The sequence below is a fragment of the Anolis sagrei genome, chromosome 2 (assembly GCF_037176765.1).
Source record: "Anolis sagrei isolate rAnoSag1 chromosome 2, rAnoSag1.mat, whole genome shotgun sequence".
NCBI lineage: Eukaryota > Metazoa > Chordata > Lepidosauria > Squamata > Dactyloidae > Anolis > Anolis sagrei.
In genome coordinates, this window is record NC_090022.1 from 232655327 (window position 1) to 232677421 (window position 22095).

Below are 22095 nucleotides of genomic sequence, written 5' to 3' on the forward strand. Positions count from 1 at the left end.
TGGTTTTTCCGTACTCTTCGAAGGTTGTCCAGTCTGTCTGTTTTGCTACTCTTCCCGAGCAACTTCTGAGGAGGAATGTTAACCTGTCCATGTCTCTTATTTCTGTTAGTTTATCCAACCAGTCTTCCGTTTTGGGGGTGTATTCATCTTTCCAGTGTTTAGCCAGTATTATTCGGGCAGCAGTAGATATGTATGTAAACAGAATGTCTTCATTACTGTTTGGTTTTAGAACTTCATCTGTCAAGTTGAGTAAGAAGTATTCCGGCTTTTTAGGGAACTTTTTCTTCAGTATCTTTTGTGCCTCTCTATGTATGTCTTGCCAAAATTTACTCATCACCGGGCAGGTCCACCACATGTGGAAATATGTTCCTGGTTGTTGTTTGCATCTCCAACATGTATTTTTATATTTCGTATACATTGAACTCAGCTTTTGCGGTGTTGTGTACCACCTGTGAAATGTCTTCAGCCAATTCTCCTTCAATGCTGTTGAGTATGTATATTTGAGTTTTGTTTTCCATATTTGTTGCCATTCTTGTATTTTTATGGCCCTCCCTACATTTCTTGCCCAAAGCACCATGCAATTTTTGATTTCTTCTGTCTCTGTTTCCCATTGTAGCAATTGGTCATATAGCTTTGTTATGGTTTTATTTTCTGTCTTCAGCAGCTTATCCCATATCGTGTCTTTCTCCTCGAATCCGATTTTTTCATCTTTTTTATAAGTTTCTACAAGTTGGAAATATTGCAGCCATGTTAGATTTTCATATTCCTGGGCTATTTCTTCCTGTTGTTTTAGTTTCGGTGGGTTGTTGGGACTGTTTTTTTCTAACAGATTCTTGTATGTGGGCCAATTCTGCCACCCAAGCAGTCTCCTTTGTTTCGCTTCGATTGGTGACAGCCATAGAGGTGTTTTAGTATGGAAGAATTTTTTATATTTATCCCAAACTTTAATCAAAGCAGACCTGATAAAGTGGTTTCCAAAGTTACTCTCCAATTTCATCCTACCGTACCACATGTACGAATGCCACCCCACTCTTAGATTATACCCCTCTAATGTTAGCAGATTTTCATTTCTAAGGGTGGACCAGTCTTTGACCCAGGCTAATGCGCATGCCTCAAAGTATGTTTTGAGACTTGGGAGTCCAAAGCCTCCTCTTTCTTTTTTGTCAATCATTATTCGTTGTTTTATTCTGGGTCTCTTTCCATCCCAAACAAATTTAGCGATGTCTCTATTCCACTGGTCGAATAGTTTAGCATTCCGTATAATGGGTAAGTTTTGGAACAAGTACAACATCCTTGGCAGGATGTTCATTTTGATCAACGCTATCCTTCCTAGGAGGGATAGCTTTAGGACTTTCCACTTCGCCAGGTCCGACTTTACCTTCTTCCAGGTCTCTTCGTAATTGTTTTTAAGAAGCTGTGCGTTTTGAGCTGTCAGCCAAATCCCTAAGTATTTGATTTTTTTTGCTGATTTTAAAACCTGGGGTTTGCAGATTCTTTTTGAACCCCACCTCCTCCAAGATGACCTGAACCACCTCAACTGGGCTCTCCAGGCCAATGGATACTCTGCCTCAGACATCAGAAGAGCTGCAAGACCAAGAACAAGCCACGAGACTAAAGATGAAGATCCACCCAGAGGAAAAGTGTTCCTGCCATACATCAAGGGAACCACTGACCGCATAGGGAAGCTGATGAGGAAACACAACATACAAACAATCTACAAACCCACCAAGAAATGCTACATTCAGCAAAGGACAAAAGGGATTCTCTCACCTCTGCAGGAGTCTACCGTATACCATGCAGCTGTGGACAAGTCTACATAGGGACCACCAGCGCCCTAACACGAATCAAGGAACATGAAAGGCACTGCAGACTACTTCAACCAGAGAAGTCAGCCATAGTAGAGCATCTGATGAACCAGCCTGGACACAGCATATTATTTGAGAACACAGAAATGCTGGACCACACCAACAACCACCATGTCAGACTACACAGAGAAGCCATTGAAATCCACAAGCATATGGACAATTTCAACAGAAAGGAAGAGACCATGAAAATGAATAAAATCTGGCTACCAGTATCAAAAAACTCTAAAATTACAACAGCAAAACAGCAGAGAGGAAACAACCAGGCACATCTTAACACCTCTCAACAGGGAATTTCCCAGGCTCAGCCAGGCCTTCAAATGCTAATGAAGGTGATCAGTTGAAACATTCACACCTAAGTCCAGCAGGGAAGAGCTCCTTGCCCCACCCCAGCCATTCCACAGATATATTAAACCCATTGTCCTAATTCCAACAGACCTCACTACCTCTGAGGATGCTTGCCATAGATGCAGGCGAAACGTCAGGAGAAATGCCTCTAGAACATGACCCTATAGCCCGAAAAAACCCCACAAGAACCTAGTGATTCCAGCCATGAAAGCCTTCGACAATTTATATAACTATGTTGAGATAGAGATATAGCTTTTATTTCCATCGGTAGTTCTGTTGTCTTTCCCATCCAATTATATTATTAGAGAAAACTTTATAACATACCAGAGATAGTGTTCAAATCTACATCTACTGTTCATTGTTTTGTCTTTCCACTGATTTACTCACAATGCTTTCTGTTAATATGATTTCACACTATCTTTCTTAGACTCCTCTTTCACTCTGCACAGGCATCAGCACTAATGTGTGGCAAATTCATGGGCCTTTGTGATGAGGTCCTTGATCTTTCTTTCTCACTGAGGTGGTGACTTCAAAGTATATCATTTGCATCTCACCAATACTTGATGGAGTTTGGTGTATGTTTTCAAAGAAAGATGTCTATATATCTTCTATACATCTATCTATATATTAGGCATGGGCGAATTTGTTCGGAAGTTGTGAATGTTGGAAGTAAAGTCTGAAATGGGTTCGAACGTGCATTAGCAAGCCAAAAGTCCCCTCTTTTTCCAAATCAACCTGGGTCATTGATTTCAACGGTTCAGAAGTTGATTCAGAAGTATGAGGAAAGCCTTTTTAATGAAATTAAGCTTGCTGGGAGGTGCAGCCTAAAGTGCTTGCCTCACAGCTTATGTTTTTTTAAAGAGGATGGGTTATCCAGTGTCCGGCAGCCATTACTGCTTATAAACCGAAGCACATGGCTGGAAGGCTCATTCCAACCAGGGATGGGGGGAGGGTGGTTGGGATCTGTTTTGCTGCTGCTGGGTGGGTGGATGGGTAGGCAGACAAAGGTATTGGAGCCAAAGGAGATTTGGAGAATTGAGAAAAGATTTTTGGAGAGGGAGGGAGAGAGAAGAAAAGAGAAAGAGAGAAGAAAGAATGAAAAGTTTGGGAGGGAGAGAGAGAAATTAATAAAGTCATTGTGTGAAACTTGAGAGAAAGCCTTTCAGTGCTGGATTTTTTGGTCACTTTTATCTATCCTCTCCAAAAACTCCTTCTTGAACCTCAACCCCCAGGTGCCTTCTCTAAGACAGGAGAAAGGTACCAAAGTTATTTTTGGGGGTTCAACTGCCTCCCTTCTGTATGAAGGGAGAGAGAAGCCTCTGAAGTTTCCCCGGTATTGTTTCCTCCCATCCACCATTAACGAATCAATTTTGGAAGTTTTGGAAGTTTTGGAAAGTTTTGTATATATTTCAGAAAAAAATGGAAGTAATTTTAGTCAAATCGCCAGCACCCCCTACTTTTGAATAGAGTTTAAAACCATTTTTGATCAACCATGCCTCCTCCTCTCTCTCTCTCTCTCTCTCTATATATATATATATATAGTGTATAATAATAAACTATATGTATGTATGTAGTGGGCAGTACGGCAAGGTATTTTTCTAGCTGGGCCACCAACTTCCACAGACCACTGCGAACCCCATGAATGACAGATGTGAAGCAAACTTGCACACAGACCACTCCCCCCACGACAAACAGAACATTCTAGAGGGGTTGAGGGAGGCATCGCTGGGTACAATGCTAGTAAAAAAATAAATTGAAAAACATACCTACTGAATCTATAGAATTTAAGACTTGTCTTACTATTTCTTGATGACCCACATATAAAATAAATGAGAAGATCGTACCGAAGCCTTATCTGTAAGCTTAGTACCGTTGTTTATGATGAAATGTTGGCAAAGGTTAGACTTATTTCCCATAAACAGAAAAAAGCAATCCAAAAAAAGAAGTCCCATTTATTATAAATAGCACCACATCCACTTCTACCCAAATAAGAAGTAATTTGCCATTTATATGCAACAAAACATTTGAATTCATTATTTCAAAGGCTCAGTAAAAAGAACATTAATTAACTCCTTTTTGACAATTGAGAAATAAAATGCAAGAAGATTTACCCTCTCTACGAAGTGGAGAGAGTAAAGCAGTTTGCCTCTTCCCACGAAGAGAGCAATATAGTTCCGGCTGGAACTACTTTACAGGGGGCGGAGCCAGGCTCTCAGCACTGGCCCGCCCCCTTCATCATTCTGAAGCTGAGCGTCAACGAGGGAGGACATGCGAGGTCTGTCTCTGGGCCCTGGGGGGAGGAGGTGGTGTTTTTTCCTTGCCCACTCCCCTCCTTGGCCCTGAGGCAGGATGCCTTCTCCCAGCTGGTTCCCCTGGGTTGCGGCCTAGCGGGGCTCTCTTTCCTCCCTCGTCCATTTTGGCTCCTTGCGGCGCATCCTGGCGCCGCTGTCTTGGAGTGCTGCGGGGGTGGTGATGCTGCCTTCCCTGGCCCCGTCCTTTGCTTGGGGGGCCAGCGCCGCAGTGAGTTGGAGGGTGGATGCTTGCATCGAGACCTGCCGCCACTGCGTGCCATGTTTCCGCAGTTTGCCGCTCGCGGGCTGGCGCGCGTCATTTTTGCGCACGTGCATCGGCTGCGGCCCAGCGCGCGGTCGAGCCGGGCGGGCCTGCATGGCTGGCCACGGTCCCTGGCGCGGTGCTGTGAGGGCGACAGCTGCGGCTGTGGCTCACTTGGCGCCTTTGTTTGGCCGTTCCACCCCTGGAGCGGTGTTTCTTTTGGGCGCTGCGGGGGTGGCCCGCCTACTCCTTCGGGTTCCCGGCTCCTTGCAGTGCGTCCTGTGGCGCTGCCGCGTTTTGGGGCCGCAGTGAGCAGCCCGGCTGCCCTCCCCTGCCCTGCCTTTTTCCTGCGCGGCTTGGGGACAGCGGGGCTTGGACGCCCTCATGCCAAACATCGACGAGGAGGGTCGCTAGAGGGCTGTTTTAGGGCCCCGGGGGTGATGGGGGTCCTGCTTCGGGCCTCCTCCTCCCCACCACCCTTGGTTGGTGTGGCAGCCATTTTGACCACATGGCTGACAATCACTCTGTGACCTGGCGGCCATCTTAGGCCGTACACAGCCGGAAGCCATTGTGGGCGACATGGCAAATTACTAGTTTACATGGGTTGTTGTAGGTTTTTTCGGGCTATACGGCCATGTTCTAGAGGCATTTTCCTGACGTTTCGACTGTAGCTATGGCAAGCATCCTCAGAGGCTGTGAGGTCTGTTGAAACTGAAAAAACAGAGTTTATATATCTATAGAATGGCCAAGGTGGGTCAAAGGACTCTTGTCTGTTGGAGCTAGGTGAATGTTTCAACTGACCATCTTGATTAGCATTTCATTGCCTGGCAGTGCCTGGAGCAATCTTTTGTTGAGAGGTGATTAGATGTCCTGGTTTGTTTCCTCTCTGTTGGGCTGTTCTAATTTTAGTTTTTTAACACTGGTAGCCAGATTTTGTTCATTTTCATGGTTTCCAATTTTCTGTTAAAACTGTCCACATGCCTGTGGATTTCAATGGCTTCTCTGTGAAGTCCGACACAGTGGTTGTTGGAGTTTATATATCCGTGGAATGACCATGGTGGGACAAAGGGCTCCTGTCTGCCGGAGCTAGGTTGTCATAGGTTTTTTCTGGCTATATGGCCATGTCCTAGAAGCATTTTCTCCTGACGTTTCACCTGCGTCTATGGCAAGCATCCTCAGAGGTAGTGAGGTCTGTTGAAACTGCGAAAAAGAGTTTATATATCTGTGGAATGGCCAGGGTGGGACAAAGGACTCCTGTCTGCCAGAGCTAGTTATAAATGTTTCAGCTTACCACCTTGATTACCATTTGATTGCTCAGCAGTGCCTGGAGCAGTCTTTTGTTGAAAGGTGATTAGACGACTGACTTCATGTCAGGGGAAAAATCTTTATCATATATATATATATATATATATATATATATATATATATATATTACACCTAAATACTCTCTCCCACGCCCAATATATATATAATGCCTCTAATGGCATGGTGGGTTTAAAGTGTTGAGCTGAGGAGCTTGTTAACCGAGCGGCTGCGGGTTCATAATTATGGGCGGCGTGGGCTTCCGCTGTTGGCCCCGGTTTCTGCCAACCTACTAGTTTAGGCATGCAAGCACGAATAGATCAATGGGCGCTTCTCTGGTGGTAGGGCGACATCGCTCCATGCAGTCATGCTGGCCAAGTGACCTTGGAAGTGTCTATGTACAATGCTGGCTCCTTAGCTTGAAGTGGAGAGGGACATCACGTCCTTGAGTTTGATGCAACTGGGCTTTTAGCCCCAGTTTCTGCCAACCTACTAGTCAGGCGTCCAAGTGTCAGTGGATCAATGGGTGCTGCTTCAATGCTAGGGACAGTACTCCATATATGCATGCTGGCCACCTGGCCTTGGAGTTGTGTGTGGAAGGCGCCGGCTCTTCGGCTTTGAGTTGGAGATGAACATCATACGCCCCCTGGTTGAGGTTCCTTCTTTGAGGAAATCTACACTGAGACTAGATGGCCATATGTCGGAGATGTTTTCAATGCAGTTTTTCCAGCTTTTTCAAAAAAGGTTGGACTGGAAGACACATGGAGGTTCTTCACTCCAACAAACAATGAAACTGGATGGTGAACGTGTGTCAAGAGGCTGGCTACAGCGGCGGTTGTGAGTTATACAATTCCTATCACTGGGTGACTGTGATGTGAACATTTAACATGCCTATCCTTGTTGTTTATTTCTACAGGATTTTGCCCAAGAAAAATGTCCGGGGTCCAAGATCAAGGGCCCAGCCTTAAAACCACCGACCATCATCAGAGTGTTTGAGGCAGTTCCTTAAAAGATCTCAGGACCCGGTTAACTGAACCACGTTGACTTTTAAGTACAAGGGGCTCCCAATGATTGAATAAAAGATCATATTGCATAGTTAACTTATCATTAATATAGATGCAGTCTTAGGGTGGTCCCTCACCCTTGGGCCAGCCCGAACCATCTGGCGGGCTTAATCAAATCAATACATATGGTGTCGGTTTGTTATGATGGTTCCTTTATTTCCATTCAAAGCACCAATGATGACCCGGAGCCTCATAGGCCATCACTAACAGGTTGTTGTCTCTGGCCCTGTCTCCAAGATGAGACGCTATTGAGTATAGAATTATTTTAGCCAGTCAGAGGTCAGCTCTGGTTCAATGTGTCACACTGTCCAAATAGGACAATTGTGTTCGTGTAAGGACATCACAATATGAAAGGCTCGGCCTGAAACTACAATGTTATAACAATTTCCTTTGTTGCTGACTGAATCCAGTTACACATATATTGGTCTGATCACAGTTAGCGATAGCATAAAAGTCACTTACGGCAATTTTTGGCTGGGTCACTTCATGAAGAAAAGGAGGATAGGGCTCTCTCTTACTAAGTTGCTGTCTCCTGGGGGGAGGAGTAAGCCCCGGAACAAGGGCTAATGATTGAGAAATCACGGTTTCTAGTAGCGAAGTCTCGCTAAGCAAAGTTGTTCGCAACCCGTTGCTTTTGGTTCCTGGGCGGTGGTGCGAAAACAATTATCACGGAGAGTGTCATCACAACAATGGTCTGTCGAGCGCCTATCATATGTCTGTTACATTTTGTCGATCACTTAATAGGTGTTATACCACCCAAGCGGTTTAAAACCACTTCTAAACACGAGTGGGGCCACCTGCTGAACAGAATAACTTTGTTTAGAGACAACCTCCATTTTGATAAGTTATCAAGGCACAATATATTATGGTTTGAACCAAAACGCACTGGCCATGTCCCCTAAGGGAGTGGCCTCTCTGATATTCTCTAGAATGTTATCGGTTAAGCGGTCAGTGTTACTGTTTAAGTTACATAGGGTGGCTATCTGTTAGAATTAGCTTAGCCATTAGTGATTGTCTGACCACGCCTTGCTGGATCGGGCTTGGTTCCCAAAGCTTCGTGTCAAGAGAAAGAGCTACATGCGGTTGTGGTTGTCTCGCTGGATGACGATGTCTAGTGACAGGCTGTGAGCTCTGGGAGCGGGGAGCAGCTCAGCTGGGCCGAGCGTACCTACTGCTCGAGTGTGTGATGATTTAGTGGACGCAGGTGCCTGGGGCTCATCCTCCCTAAAAGTTGTCAGGCGTTGGTCAGTTTACGAAACAGATATAGGGGAGAAGAGCCCCAAACCTTGATGCCTTTCAGGCCTGGCCATCTAGGCGGGAAAGTAGCTGGAATGGTATCCTCCCTTTTGGGTTATACTTTAAATGCTCCAATGGGGGGCTCTACCAAAGACTGATTTTCACTATGATCTGGGTCATGGTTACTATTAACTTAAAAGCTTTCAACATTTCTGTTCTTGGTCACAATCTATAAACATACTAGAGACAAAGGGCTTTACCATCAACGATGGAGGCAACATGAGAACCTGCTCATTTAGGGCCATTGCCTAAGCTATTCGAATGGTTTGTTGTTTGGTGACAGCTGCATTTCCTTACCATGATATTTGCTAGCTGGCAATTATTAATGTTTGACAAATGCCATTAAGGCCCTTCTTTTTGGGGCTTGAGATACACAACTTGAGTAAAAGTTATCCATCGGAGCTGCCCCAAATCTTAACTGATTAGGCAGTAATTCTGATTCAACCCGAGAGAGTCACAAATAACCCATTCAGTTCAATTTCCTATAACGACCGATTTGTTCACGAACAGTGGCTTCGGTTAAGTATGGCGGTCCCCTTACTTTGGTATAGTGCTATGGCTATGCCCGCAGGGACGAGCATCAAGTTCACTGGAGTCCTTTATTGACCATTTCAGGCCCTTAAGGGTCTCAATTGGGTAAAGAGATTCAAGATGCCCGGAATGCTGGCTAAATCAACTAGAGGGCCAGGTGTTTTTGAGACAGATGGTATCCATCTTTCTTACTTTACCAACACGTTTGGTGGTGAGATGCTGGTTTTGGAATGTCCCGGTCATCAATGATTCCTTGCCATGGTTGGCATGTTGGCGGTGATGTCCGGAAGCTGGCTAAATAAAAAATGGGAGCCAGGGGATTTCATGCGCACCCGAGACAAAAGGGGTTCGCTGGCTAAGCAATGTTTTTGACCCGTTACAAGACCCAAGTTTTGAGACAGATGGTATCCATCTTTCTGATTTGACCAACAAGTTTGGTGATTTGATGCTGGTTTTGAGAGGGCCCGGTCATCAATGATTCCTTGCCGTGGGTGGCATGTTGGTGGTGATGTCCGGAAGCTGGCTAAATTAAAATGGCGGCCAGGTTTTTTGTGCGCACCCTAGATAAAACAGATTTGCTGGCTACGCAATGTTTTTGACCCATTACAAGAGCCAAGTTTTGGGACAGAGGATATCCATCTCTGATCTTACCAACACATTTGGTGATTGGTTGCTGGTTCTAGAATGTTCCGGTCACCAATGATGGCATGTTGGTGGTGAAGTCCGGAAGTTGGCTAAATCAAAATGTAAGCCAGGTGTTTTTGTGCACACCTTTTTTGACAGAGGTTATCATCTTTCTGATTTACCAGCGCGTTGGGTGATTTGAGGCTAGTTTTTTAGAGCTGTGGTGAGGACTTGGTGGGGGATGGGGGCTAAATAGACATCTGCCCCCAATCTGTGGCGGTAAATAATTCAGAAAAGCTAAAATTTGGCGTATGCCCAAGACACACCCTTCAGGGGTGAAGGCCATTAACTAAAACACTCACCTAAGGTTCAAGTTGATTAGGTGAAGGGAATTATAATGGCCTAAAAATAGAGAGATTATGGTCTTTGATACTCTGAGAGGGACTTCTCCGTCACATTTCCTTCAGAGGTTACATAGATTGGGTGTCCAGGGGACCCGGGGGGTTCACCCTAACTAGCCGAGAGGTAGGCCGGACATAGATGCTACCTCGGCTTTGCCACCAAGTTCAAGATCCATAGAAATGAGATCCAGTCTAAGTTAAACAGGTAACAATTAATAAAAGTTGCCCATATTTCAAATCCAATATTGGTGTGTGGTCTCGTTATTTTGGGGGTTAGCAGGCAAACAAAAATGAATACAAAAGAAAACATAAGCAAAAAGATGATTGTTTTTGAATGCTGTCCAATCCATTATACAAGTCTTTCAATGCAACCTTCTCTTTGTAAAATGTCATTATGACACTCCAGTGTTAGAAACACAACACATTTTTGTTTCTTAGTTGCAAGAAAGATTCTAAAACACTGTGATTAATCATAAACTTTGTATGTGTAAGACTCAAGAAGGGATAAAAATGGTGATGGCAGTGAATCAATATTACCGTATAGCGGTTTCTAGAGTGAAAGACAATTTTCACTCCTTATATTGCAGATCAATTAGCAAGTTAATATTGGTAGATTTTCTAGCCAAAGACTTAAAATGAAGCAAATATGAAATCTGACATGTAATATAATATTGTTGAATTTCAGGGGCAAGGATCAGGAGAGCTAAACTAATTTCAAGCACAGGTGTCTTTTATAACAGAAAGATCACATAGTGCCTCTTCAATTTTCCAACAATGCACAGGGGATATTATTCATTTATCTACCCCAGATGGGGAAACCACATTGATGAGTGCCTCATATTCAGATTTGTGGAAGTGCCAAAGGAGCACATACTTTTAATTTCATTATTGATTTAATCTTTATATTTAATTTTTAATTTAATTTTGAATAAAATGCTACATGTGGATAAAAACAGTTTTCTAAAAATATATTATTATTTTACTGACACAAAAACTGTTGTAGTAGAGTCTGCTGGCAGCGTTACAACTGATAGTAGGAGTAGTAGAGGAGGGAAACGAGGTGCCTAGGTGTTAGATGAAGAGCAGCAAAGGAAAAGAATCCGGGAGATACTTACGTCACCCACAGACAAGGAATCCTTTGAAGGTTTCTCTGGCAGTGAAATGAGTGAGGAGGAGGAAGGAGATGGGAATAGAGGTTTTAAGAGCAAGGGGAGCAAGAGTCAGACGAGGAGCGTCAAAGAAAGAGGATCCTAGGACATACTTACTGCTCCCACTGAGGAAGAGGATTTCATGGGCTTTACTGGAAGTAATGGATCTGGGAGTAGTGAGGATGAAGAGGAACCACTGGACTGGACACAAGTTCAGGAGATCAGGAATGTGTATACGCAGCCCATGTCCAGTGACACTTTTGAGGGATTTTCTGGAGGGGATTGGCAAGCTGATACCATGGAATCGTGGGGTGATCTAAGTCTTGACAAAAGGTGGAAGAGTTGGAGGGATGGGCGTTGGCGTTCAGCTGTAGAAGCTAAGCCAGCTGACAGCGATGAGGATGGGGTGGAGGGCAACTCATCAACGGATGATGAGTTGTAGGATAAATGAAGGCACTGGAGTGAGAACTTTGCAGTAGGCAAAGTGTTGGTTTCGTGCCTTGGGTCCTGTCGCTGCCACTTCTCTTGTTGGGCTTGGGTCCTGGAATTGCAGGTTGCTGTGTTCTTCGTGTACTGACCGGCTTGGATTCTCGTAAGTGCAGATTTCCCCTCTCCTTGACCTCGGACTATTTCTGACGATGACACTGCCTCCTGGACTCTGGTATCTTCAACTGGGACTTCTTCGACTTTGGACTGCTTTTGGATGATGGCTTCTCTTCACGGCTCTTGTTTGGGCTTTATCTTTGAACTGTGTGTTTTTGGTGCATTTTGCTAAGAACTCTTGTTTAATCCGGACTTTTTGCCAGTTTAATCCGGTTTATTTTCTAAGTTCGTTTTTCAAACTGCAAATTGCTGCAAACTTTGAGTTTTGACCAGAGGCACTGAAGTAAGTGTCTCTGAGTCTTGTTTACTTTGACTTAATAAACTGTTGTTTTGATTACATCTTTGTGTCTGGCTCTTTTAGGCATCTGAGTTCCAACAAAAACACAGTATGTCACAGCAAACGAGATATATATGCTGGATTTCATACCACAAACTCACAAGTTGAACACTTCCCAAGCGTCTAGGACTGTGTGATGTATTTTTGAATAATGCATGCAGATCCAAGTAAGGTGGCCTTTTTGCAGTTGACAGATAGTGATTTTTTCAATGTTTATTGTTTCCAAATGCTGGCTGAGATCTTTTGGCACTGCACCCAGTGTGCAGATTACCACTGGGGCCACCTGCACTGGTTTATGCCAAAGCCTTTGCATTTTGATTTTTATTTTCCACAATCGTGATGATGATGATGATGATTATTATTATTATTAAATTTGCAAATAATTTGGTACCTACCTAAAATTTGGCTTATCTTCGATAGTTACTTTGGTATTTTAAAATTCCTAAAACTAAAGTAAAATCACTGGCATTTTAAAAACTGATATTAACAATAAAAGTATTGTAGACTGAACAAAAAATAAGAATTTCTCAAGACTGGAAGATAGCTTGTGAATTATTCCAGCACCAACGTAAGTGGTCTAATAAAAAAAAAACACAGATCCAATGACACTTACTGGCATCTGCATTAACTATATGCTCTTTGACTGTTTTCTGGACAGGTAGCCCTGTACTATGGTTATCTAAGTAATAGGAAGTGAATTGGTGATTCCATTCTTCCACTGATCTTTTTTAAAAATATATTATTTGTTATAATGCAATATGAAAATGGGTTCATTTTCTTTGTTACTGTGAAATATTCTCTGAAGACTTATTTGCAAACATTTCAGAAGGACAAAACAAACATCAGAAGAGTACAAGGAGACACAGGATCCCTCCTCCTTCTATCTGTATACATGTAGGCATATGGGGCTCCAGGGATGGAGAGGACTTCAGATGAGACTTCAGACTCTTCTTAACTCCTTCCAGGGATTTTTCTTGAAAAGACTAAACTTAAATACCTATTTAATTATATTAAATTTGGGGTTCCCCTCTCTTCTCTCCCCCATGGCAGGTCTCCATATTTTAGTGTGCAAATAGTCACATTATGATCCCCTCTGCGAATGAAATAACTACAGCTATCAATTGTACCATTAATAACAGTATCACAGTGCACTGTCTATGGTCCATATAAATATGGTTTTCCTCCCATCCCTTTCTCCTGAGGCAGAAAAGCCAGGAATTATACTAGTGAGGTCACATCCACTGTCTCTGCGAGGAAAGGACTTCAGATGACCTTTCAGTCTTCTTAATCAATTTCAGTACTTTCTCTGAAACATGACTTAAAATGTGATTCATATACTTTCCTGCATAAATGTCTATGCAATTTTTCTGCTATGAAATCTGATACCATTTTAAAATATTTATATTCAATTTACATTTTACATTCATACTATGGAAAAGCTATGAAAAAAGTATTTTGGGGATCATAGCTAAAAATGTCTGAATGCTGAGATCAAATTGGATGTCAGGTGACGAAGATGAACAAATTCCAGTTCAAATGAAACCCCTGAAAATCCTGTAAGAATTACATCTTCAGAGGCCAAAAGGTAAGTTGTCATAAATGATTGAAATATAATTACTTACGATCACCCTGGCAAAGTAAAGGCCCAAGTTTGTAAGCAGCTTCAGAATTTGGTCGATCTGTGTCTGTGATGAAAATCTTTGTTACAGGCAAGTGTTCTTTATAAGTGAGGACACCTGTATCATTGGTCCTAAAAAAGGTAAAGACACAACATTTAAGATAGTGCTACAAATAAGCCATGACTTTGTACAATTACTATGTGAAAGAATATTATGGCCTTCACGATAATTCTATACATCAAAGACATAGTGAGACAGAACAGTCAAGACATAAGAGTTCCTTGCTGCAATGCATTTATAATGTAGGCTTTGGTCTACACTTCTCAACAGTGTACAATAAATATTATTTTCCAAAAATGATGTAGAATGGACTAGTTTTAGAACTAGCATCTTTCTTATTTGGGAAATTCATTGAGGTCTCAGAACAAATTAGGCATTTTATTTAGAAATAAGTATAAAAAATTTCCATATCTTTAATTGGGATACACAAGCAATTCTATCCAGGTTAATTAAAAAGTAAGCATATAATAATTCTCATATGCTTCAAATAATAAGTAACACACCTTGGTTCTATTACCATTTAAGGATTCTTTGTGTGGTTACACCTTTTAAACTTGGGGCTCCATCTGGAAAATCAAAAAAAATCATCCACTTTCTATAACCGATGTAAAGTACTTTGCCTTTATGATTCCATTGATAGGTGTGTGAGTGTGTGTGTCCAGATGCATGTTTGAGTCCTTTGTACAAAGAAGAACTTGCAATTGAGTAACAAGTTTCTATAGGGCATTTTAATTCACATGAGACTCCATCTAACCTAGAGCTGTTAAAACACTGGTAAGGATTGATTTTCTATGGTTGCAAGTAGGAGTCTTTTCTAGCTCCACCAAGAGACACCAGGGAGTGAACCAGGGATCTTTAACATTCAAAGCATGTGTTTTGACAATCAGCTTGAGCCCTTTCACCGTTCCACTTCAAGAACATCATTTAATCAAGGTCAAAAAGCCATTATAATTACTGAAACAAAGTGCAGCCCTAACTTTCTCATGTTTTACATCTAGTGATACCTAATGTTAAGATTTCTCTCAATTATTATCAGGATTGAAGAATCTTATATTTGCAAAGTATTTTATTTCATTAAATGTCAGATGGCCATCTAAGTTGAGAGGAAGAGAATGCTTTCTTCCTCATTTGCTTTCTTTTGTTATGCCTAACAATTTTCATGCACTGCCTTTTCAGTATTAATTATAAATAGAAGCTCAATTCCTTGTTATTCATGGAAAGGACTCAGTTGAATGTGTTTTCAGCCAAGGGAGTATGACAAGTGGAAATATTGGCTGATTGTCACACCACTTAGGTGCTGTAGAGTCCTCACACAATTCTGATGACCAGTCTACTAAATGAGCCATTTGAATGCTCTAATCCATGACTCAGAGAAGGACAGGAGTAAATAAAGACCCAGATTTATCCTGCCATGAAGAAATTTTGTGATGACGATATGAAAATGAGCATTGGCACTATTCCCCAAATAGCTAGGACAGATTTTAGAAGCTGCACACCTAAGACTAGGGATTCATCACATTGAGGTCTTTAATTTGTTTTATTTATTTAGAACTTTTATATACTGATCTTCTCACCTCCAACGAGGGACTCAGGCCGGTTTACAACAAGGGAGTTCATACACATAGTTTAAAAACATCACATCAATAATGCACTAATATAAACACATTAAAGTACTATCATATAATTATATAAAGCCAAGTCGTTAGCAAAAATCACTATTCATCCCCATCTGTCTGTGTGGTCAAAAGTCGTTGCCTCATCAAATGCCAGATTCCAAAGCCAGGTTTTCACCAACTTTCTAAAGGTCAGGAGGGAAGGGGCAGTTCTAATCTCCAATGGGAGAGAGTTCCAGAGCCGGGGGCCACCACCGAGAAGGCCCTGTCCCTCGTCCCCACCAGACGCGATTTCGAAGATGGTGGGACCGAGAGCAGGGCCCCTCCAGAAGATCTTAACAACCTTGATGGTTCATAGGGGAGAATCTGTTCCAGGGGAGAATCTGTTCTAGGGGAGAATCTGTTCTAGGGGTTCCAGGCTCAGCGATGAGTCCAGGATCACTCCCAAGCTGCGAACCTGCACCTTCAGGGGGAGTGTAACCCCGTCGAGCACAGGCTGTAACCCTATGCCCTGTTCGGCCTTTCGACTGACCATGAGTACCTCTGTCTTGTCTGGATTTAGTTTAAGTCAGAGGATAGTGGGGGAATCCTCTGGGCAGTGAACAAATCTGTCAGACAGTGGAGGCAACCATCCTTAAGAGCCCTATATCACCTGCATGTGCCCTCTTCCCCATCACACAGGGGAAACTGTTGCTGCCCAACTTCTTCCCGAGCTGTCCTCAGCTTAGCTAATGAGAACACTGTTAGTCCCCACCCTTGTTCTCAGATTCCATTCTATTATGCTGCCAGGATGGAGCCCTGGCGGAAGTAACCTTGAGTCTAGTAATGGGCTCTGGTGGACTCTGTAATGGCTCTGTCCTGGCAGCATCCTAGGACAGAGCACAAGCCCCATGTGATGAGGTCCTAGGTTACTGTGTCTGCTTTCTCTCACACTTGTGTTTAGAGAGTACAACATAGTACTGCACACAATGTTCCTTGTTCATTAGCAATTAAATTTCAAGAATATAAAAATCTAATTTTAAGAAGTTGCTCTGAATAGCCTTATGAAATTCTTCATCCAGGGTGACAGTCTCCCTAGGTTAAAAATGATGCTGTTGAATGCCAGGTCTGTAAATGGGAAAAAAAACCCCACTGCCATCCAGGATTTTTGGAACATCCTACATAATCCTCCAAAGGTTTTAGTTAGACTTAGCCATGGAAGGCTAAGGTTTATTGGGGGGGGGGGGGGGGGGAGCATGTGGCTCTTTTAATTTGCAGTAGTACTCATCTTAGGCGATCCCTCATTGTCCGAATATGATAGCCTCCCAACTGCAGTGCCTTGGCAGTAGTGTAGTAGTACTAGCAATGCTGGCAATGGAGTGCACATCTACATTGTAGAATTAATGGAGTTTAACGCCATATATTTAATTGCCGTGGCTCAATGCTACGGAATCATGGGAGTTGTAGTTTGGCAGAGAAGACTAAATGTCTTGTAAAATTAGAACACCTACAATAATTTTGCTTTTGCCAAAATTTCCAGTAGCTAGAATAATTTCGGGTGTGGGGACAAGACAGGATGAACAATCGCAAAGTATTGCAGACAATTTTTGGAGAATATTTATCTTTTCTTGTGGGAGCTTTGATAAAACACAATGCCTCTTTTTCAGAAAAAGTACCTTCTGTGGAATGTTGGCTGTTTGAAGGCAATTTTGAATCTACAAAAAATCATTTCAGAAAAAAAAAAAACAAATGCTCTGGTAGGTTACATTTCTCAGAAGAAAGAGAAATTCACATTTTAAAACTTATTGTGCTTGTGAGAGTAATTACCATTCATTTCTGTCAGCATCACAGTTACAGTCATGTTGGGAATCAATGCAGCTGCCTTGTATTCCACAAGCACATTTCTGAACATCTGGCTTGGAACCTCCCCAGTAAGTCTGGGTCTCATTGACTTTTCCAATCCACCAGCTGAATGGAATTCCATCTAAAAGACAAATTAGAAAACACAGGTGCTTTATATAATGGTTCCAATTCCACTTTTGCTGTGTTGCTTCATCTCAAGAAAATTCACACAGAAAAACCTCAAAAAGTTTGAAAATTTTATTACTTTTATATAATAGATGTTTCATTTTAATGTTTCATTATCATGAACTAGCTTACTGTCAAGGTTTTGTGCTTACATCACTGGAAGAAGAGAACTGATAGTCCCTAAATCAACCAGGCATGATATTAGAATCATTTATCTTAAGGAAAGCATTTATGCAATTTCCTTTATGGTAGTTTGTGAAAAAAGAGATGCCCTTGCCCAAATATCTAATTTATTTCATGAAGCTAAGATCAATAGAAGATCAAGAATCCGCTTAGTGAGAAAATTAGATAATTAAGCCTTATCTGGGAAAGATGAGTCTCCATAATAAAAGTAATATTCATAGCTTATTATTAATAGTAATAGGTATAATATTTAAGCAAATACTGAGCATTTGGATCAGACTTCTGTTGGGAGAACTGCAAATGTGAACTATAAGATCTTGTAGCAAATTACAGTTGCAAAGGTGGAGCCTCTTTAATAACTGTTTTTCCATAATTGGCCTAATGTGATAAGAAAGAAACTTTGACCAATTTTGCCCTAAGTCCAGTTCACAGTGAAAATGAGAGCTATAGTTAGATCTTAATTCTACTGTACTGTATGTTAAACTAAAAATACTTCCAATTAAACAGAGCAATAAATGCACGAAACAGACAGAAAATGATAATTACTGAAGGATTTGAAGCATGAAGATAATCTATCTTAAAGGAGGAGAATGAAGGAAGGTGAACTTTGCAATGAACGCAAAAGTGAAGCCACAGGAGAAAAATAAGGATCTATTAAACTGCATTGCAACACACAGGTGGATTCTACTTTTGTTGCCTATGTGCATTCAAGCTTTCCACATAACCTCCCACTACGAAATGCGAATATATTCTTCTTTTTTTCCCCTCAGTAACAACTGTCAGCACTTATTGCCACTCACTGTTAGACAAGCCCTCTGCTTCTTTTACAGTCTCTCAGTTTGCAAAAAATATTAACTCATGCACATACAATGCAACTGTCAGCATAGCAGGCCTGCAAGAGATAGAACCATAATTCCAGGAAAAATAAATTAACCAAAAGATGCACAATGGCACAAACCTCTTTTCATGTTTTTGGCTTTGAAAAGTTACCTCTCGATGGGAGATATGGAAACCTGAAGTAAAGCTCTACAATTTCCATACCCTTTTATTTTTGAATGTGACATTTGTATACATTAGTATGCAGAAGCAGAGAATATAGTGGCTCAGGAGTACATGCACAGCCATTGTTGTGAATGGTGATCTATCCCAATTTACTTCATAACTTCAGAGAAAGCTTTAAAGAGTGTATGAGGAATGGAATACTTAATGCACCCTGCTGTGGCTTTACATCGTATATCTCTTTGAAATTAAGCATGTGCTATAAGAAAGATTTTTATCTGAGCCCATCTAACACATAAACAGAACCCTGACATTATTCTTGCTTTTGCATATCTAAATGCTATGCTATATAATGTACACACCTCAGACTCCGATATAGGCATATACAAATTTGATCCCAGACCATCAGCTTTCCTCAGATGATGCCAGTCACAGATGGAGGTGAAAAATCAAGAAAAAAAGCTGCTCTAACATGGCCATACAGCCCAGAAACCACACAACATTTCTAGATCTGAATAAGTAAATCACAGATATTGTGAAGAAAGTGGATGAGGACAAGCTTGTTTGAATATTGGGGGAATGAAGAGTTGGCAAAACAAGGAATTGCTTTTGGATGTCTACAAATCTCAAACTACTAGTGAATCTTCCTCACAAGAAAGTGATCCTAGGGGAGGGAAAAGCCAAGTCTCCAAATGTAATCCAATTTTCTATTCATAGATCAAGGCTGAAAACTGTCCTCTGGAGGAAAGAAAGCAAGCCAGGGTAGTTTTTAATCAGAAATTCTGGACCAGCAAGCTATTATTATTATTATTATTATTATTATTATTATTATTATTATTATTAACCTTTATTTGTACCCCGCTAGCATCTCTCGATGTGGCTTACAAAGGCCAAGGCCTCAACAACAACAACAAACAATAACAATACAATGCAAGCAAATTAAAAACATAAGCAATAACAATAACAAAACATAACACTATTATGCAATAAAACCAGGGCCGGGCCAATGAAGGGTACAGGTTAAAAAGTGCTGGGTGTAAGAGGTGATATTTTGGGATTCTGGGCGCAAGTGCAATGTACAGAGAGTCTTAAGCTCTAATAAATTGCTTCTGGGACGTAGTGCTGGAGGTTATCCTATTCAGGAAAGGCACATCGGAATAGCCAGGTCTTCAAGTTCTTCCTAAAGACTGCCAATGTAGGTGCTAGTCTAATGTCTTTGAGGAGGGTGTTCCAAAGTCGGGGGGCCCTATCCCTCGTCCCCACCAAATGTGCCTGTGACGCAGGTGGAATCGTGAGCAGGGCCTCTCCGGATGAACTGAGGGAACGCGTGGGTTCATATATGGAGATGCGGTCACGCAGGTAGGCAGGTCCCAAACAGTTTAGGGCTTTGTAGGTAAGCACCTGCACCTTGAATTGGGCTCGGTAGGTAAACGGCAGCCAATGGAGCTCCTTAAACAGGAAGGTTGACCTCTCTCTGTATGGGTAAGCTAGACAGTAGAGCAACCTGGGAAATAATATCAGGCACAAGAGATTGAGAGGTGGGAGTAACTTAGTATGCCCCCCCCCTAGGAGGGCCTCCCTTAGACCTCCTCTGCAGCTTCCCTGGGGATCCAAATTCTGTGACAGTATAGACCTGCCATGAACAAGCTGTAGTCCATCAAATTTAATGTTGTTTTAATACACAAACAATGTAAGATGTTCAAAAATGCCAAAGTAACATTTCCTCTGTAATCCCCATAGCGAAAAAAATAGAAACCTTCTTCCATAGCATGCTTATAAAATCTTATTATTTGCTGACGGTCACACTGATGCCCAAACTGTCAGAGCTCCTTGTCAGCAATATGAATACCTCTAGTTCATCTTTATCTTCTTCCTCAGAGTCAACTTCACTGGGATTTAAATAAAACACAATAACTGATAATGACAGCCAGATCAAATGGAATTTAGGAACTTGCACAAAGAGGTCATGTTCCCTGTTTCAAGAATATAGAAAAAAGTTTAAAACCTTGAATGATATAGGATAATAACTCATCATATTTTTTTTTAGTTGAATAGACCAAATTATCTGGAAAAGGGAAGCTGAAGCAGTTGTTTGTGTACTGATGTGAATTTGGTAATGCTATTAAAGGATTATAGCTAAGCAGTGATTAGTCCAGGTTCTGGCTTGGCTATGAATGCTAATAATCAGATGAAAGTGAAATGATTCATTTGATTTGGCTTCTATTCTGGAAAGAATGCACATGTTGAATATAGAGAAAAAAATGCTCAATATGTCTTCCAAAGGTTCCTTTATAATCTTTTATATAAGAATGAATATGAAGTGCAACGAAACCTTATTTCTAGTTAAACAAAATAATTTGGCCTATATTTTTTCTTCCAATAATCGAATGCTGAATTTGTCATATGCACTCCATGGAAAGTATTTATCACAAGAGAAGAAGTGGTAAGTTTTAGTAATACTATTTCAAAACACTTTTTTCCACAGCTGTTGGCAAGTTTTGGTTAGCAGAGAGAGCACTAGAGAACTTCCATGGTTGCTTGGGAAGTACTTAGCTAACAGTTGGCCATCCACCTCCATCACATGAGCAATCTTTGGCATGAAGAGGAATTGAGACAGGGATCCCAATTCTCATCTGTTGAACTATAAATCATTTGTGGGAGAGAGGAGGACTATCAGGCAGCTGCTTCCCAAGCAATAAGCAAACAGATACCTATCAAGCAATGCAGTCAAGAAAAGTAGCTACTCAATAATGTGTGGGTTATGGACTCATGCTGGGATTCACTAGGTAGCACTCTAACTGCAATGCTTACACACCTATAAATCCAGTGAACGATTCCTGCCTATTTGTGTATTTATTGATATACTTACTTATTAAGAAGCATTTGTTAGAATTCCCTGTTAGGCCTATGAATATTCACTATCAGAGACAACTGATCATTTCTATTTTTGAGTGGAATACTGAATTTGCTTTCAGTTTTAGTCTAAATTATATATGTGTGTGTGTGTTTATTCACGTTTCTGGCTTCTCCCCACAAAAACCTTCAGCACTTCATTTAAAATCTGGAATTTAACACAGAGTGGATTTACCACCCTACTAAAATTAAAGCCACCAATAACTAGGATTCTCCAATGATACTACAAACCATGCCATCCTACAACATTTCTACAGTGATTTATTTTTGTATGTTTCAATTTGGTATCTTTCATATTTACTTACTGTGCCAATATTTTTTCTTAAAGACAGGATTCAACAGCTTCCACAGTAGCCAGAATACTGCAACTTTTGATGAAGTAAGATCTGGCTATGGTGACACATATCTTGGTTACATTTCACCTAGATTATTGTAACACAGACCAGGGCTAGCTTCAGAAACTTTCAGAAATTTCAGCAGCAGTAAAATGCCATTGCCAGAGTGTTGACTGATGCTAGCTACATGGTGAGAAAATTCATTGCAAGAAAAGCTTTCTTTGCTACCAGTTTATTTTCAGACATAATTTTAAGTGTTGACTATGGCCTATAAAATCCATAACAATTTAGCTACAG

At 41.4% G+C, this 22095-nt stretch overlaps 1 protein-coding gene across 2 annotated transcripts in view; it reads right to left on the reverse strand.

Moving 5' to 3' along the window:
- Nucleotides 1-22095, reverse strand: part of CNTNAP4 (contactin associated protein family member 4) — a 330423-nt gene that overhangs the window by 57014 nt on the left and 251314 nt on the right. For both annotated transcript variants that reach the window (XM_060762046.2, XM_060762045.2), the window contains exons 14-15: nt 17168-17324; nt 13692-13819 (exon numbers count right to left, since the gene is read on the reverse strand). In XM_060762046.2, coding sequence (XP_060618029.2) covers nt 13692-13819; nt 17168-17324 — 285 coding nt within the window. The remainder of the gene's footprint in view (nt 1-13691; nt 13820-17167; nt 17325-22095) is intronic.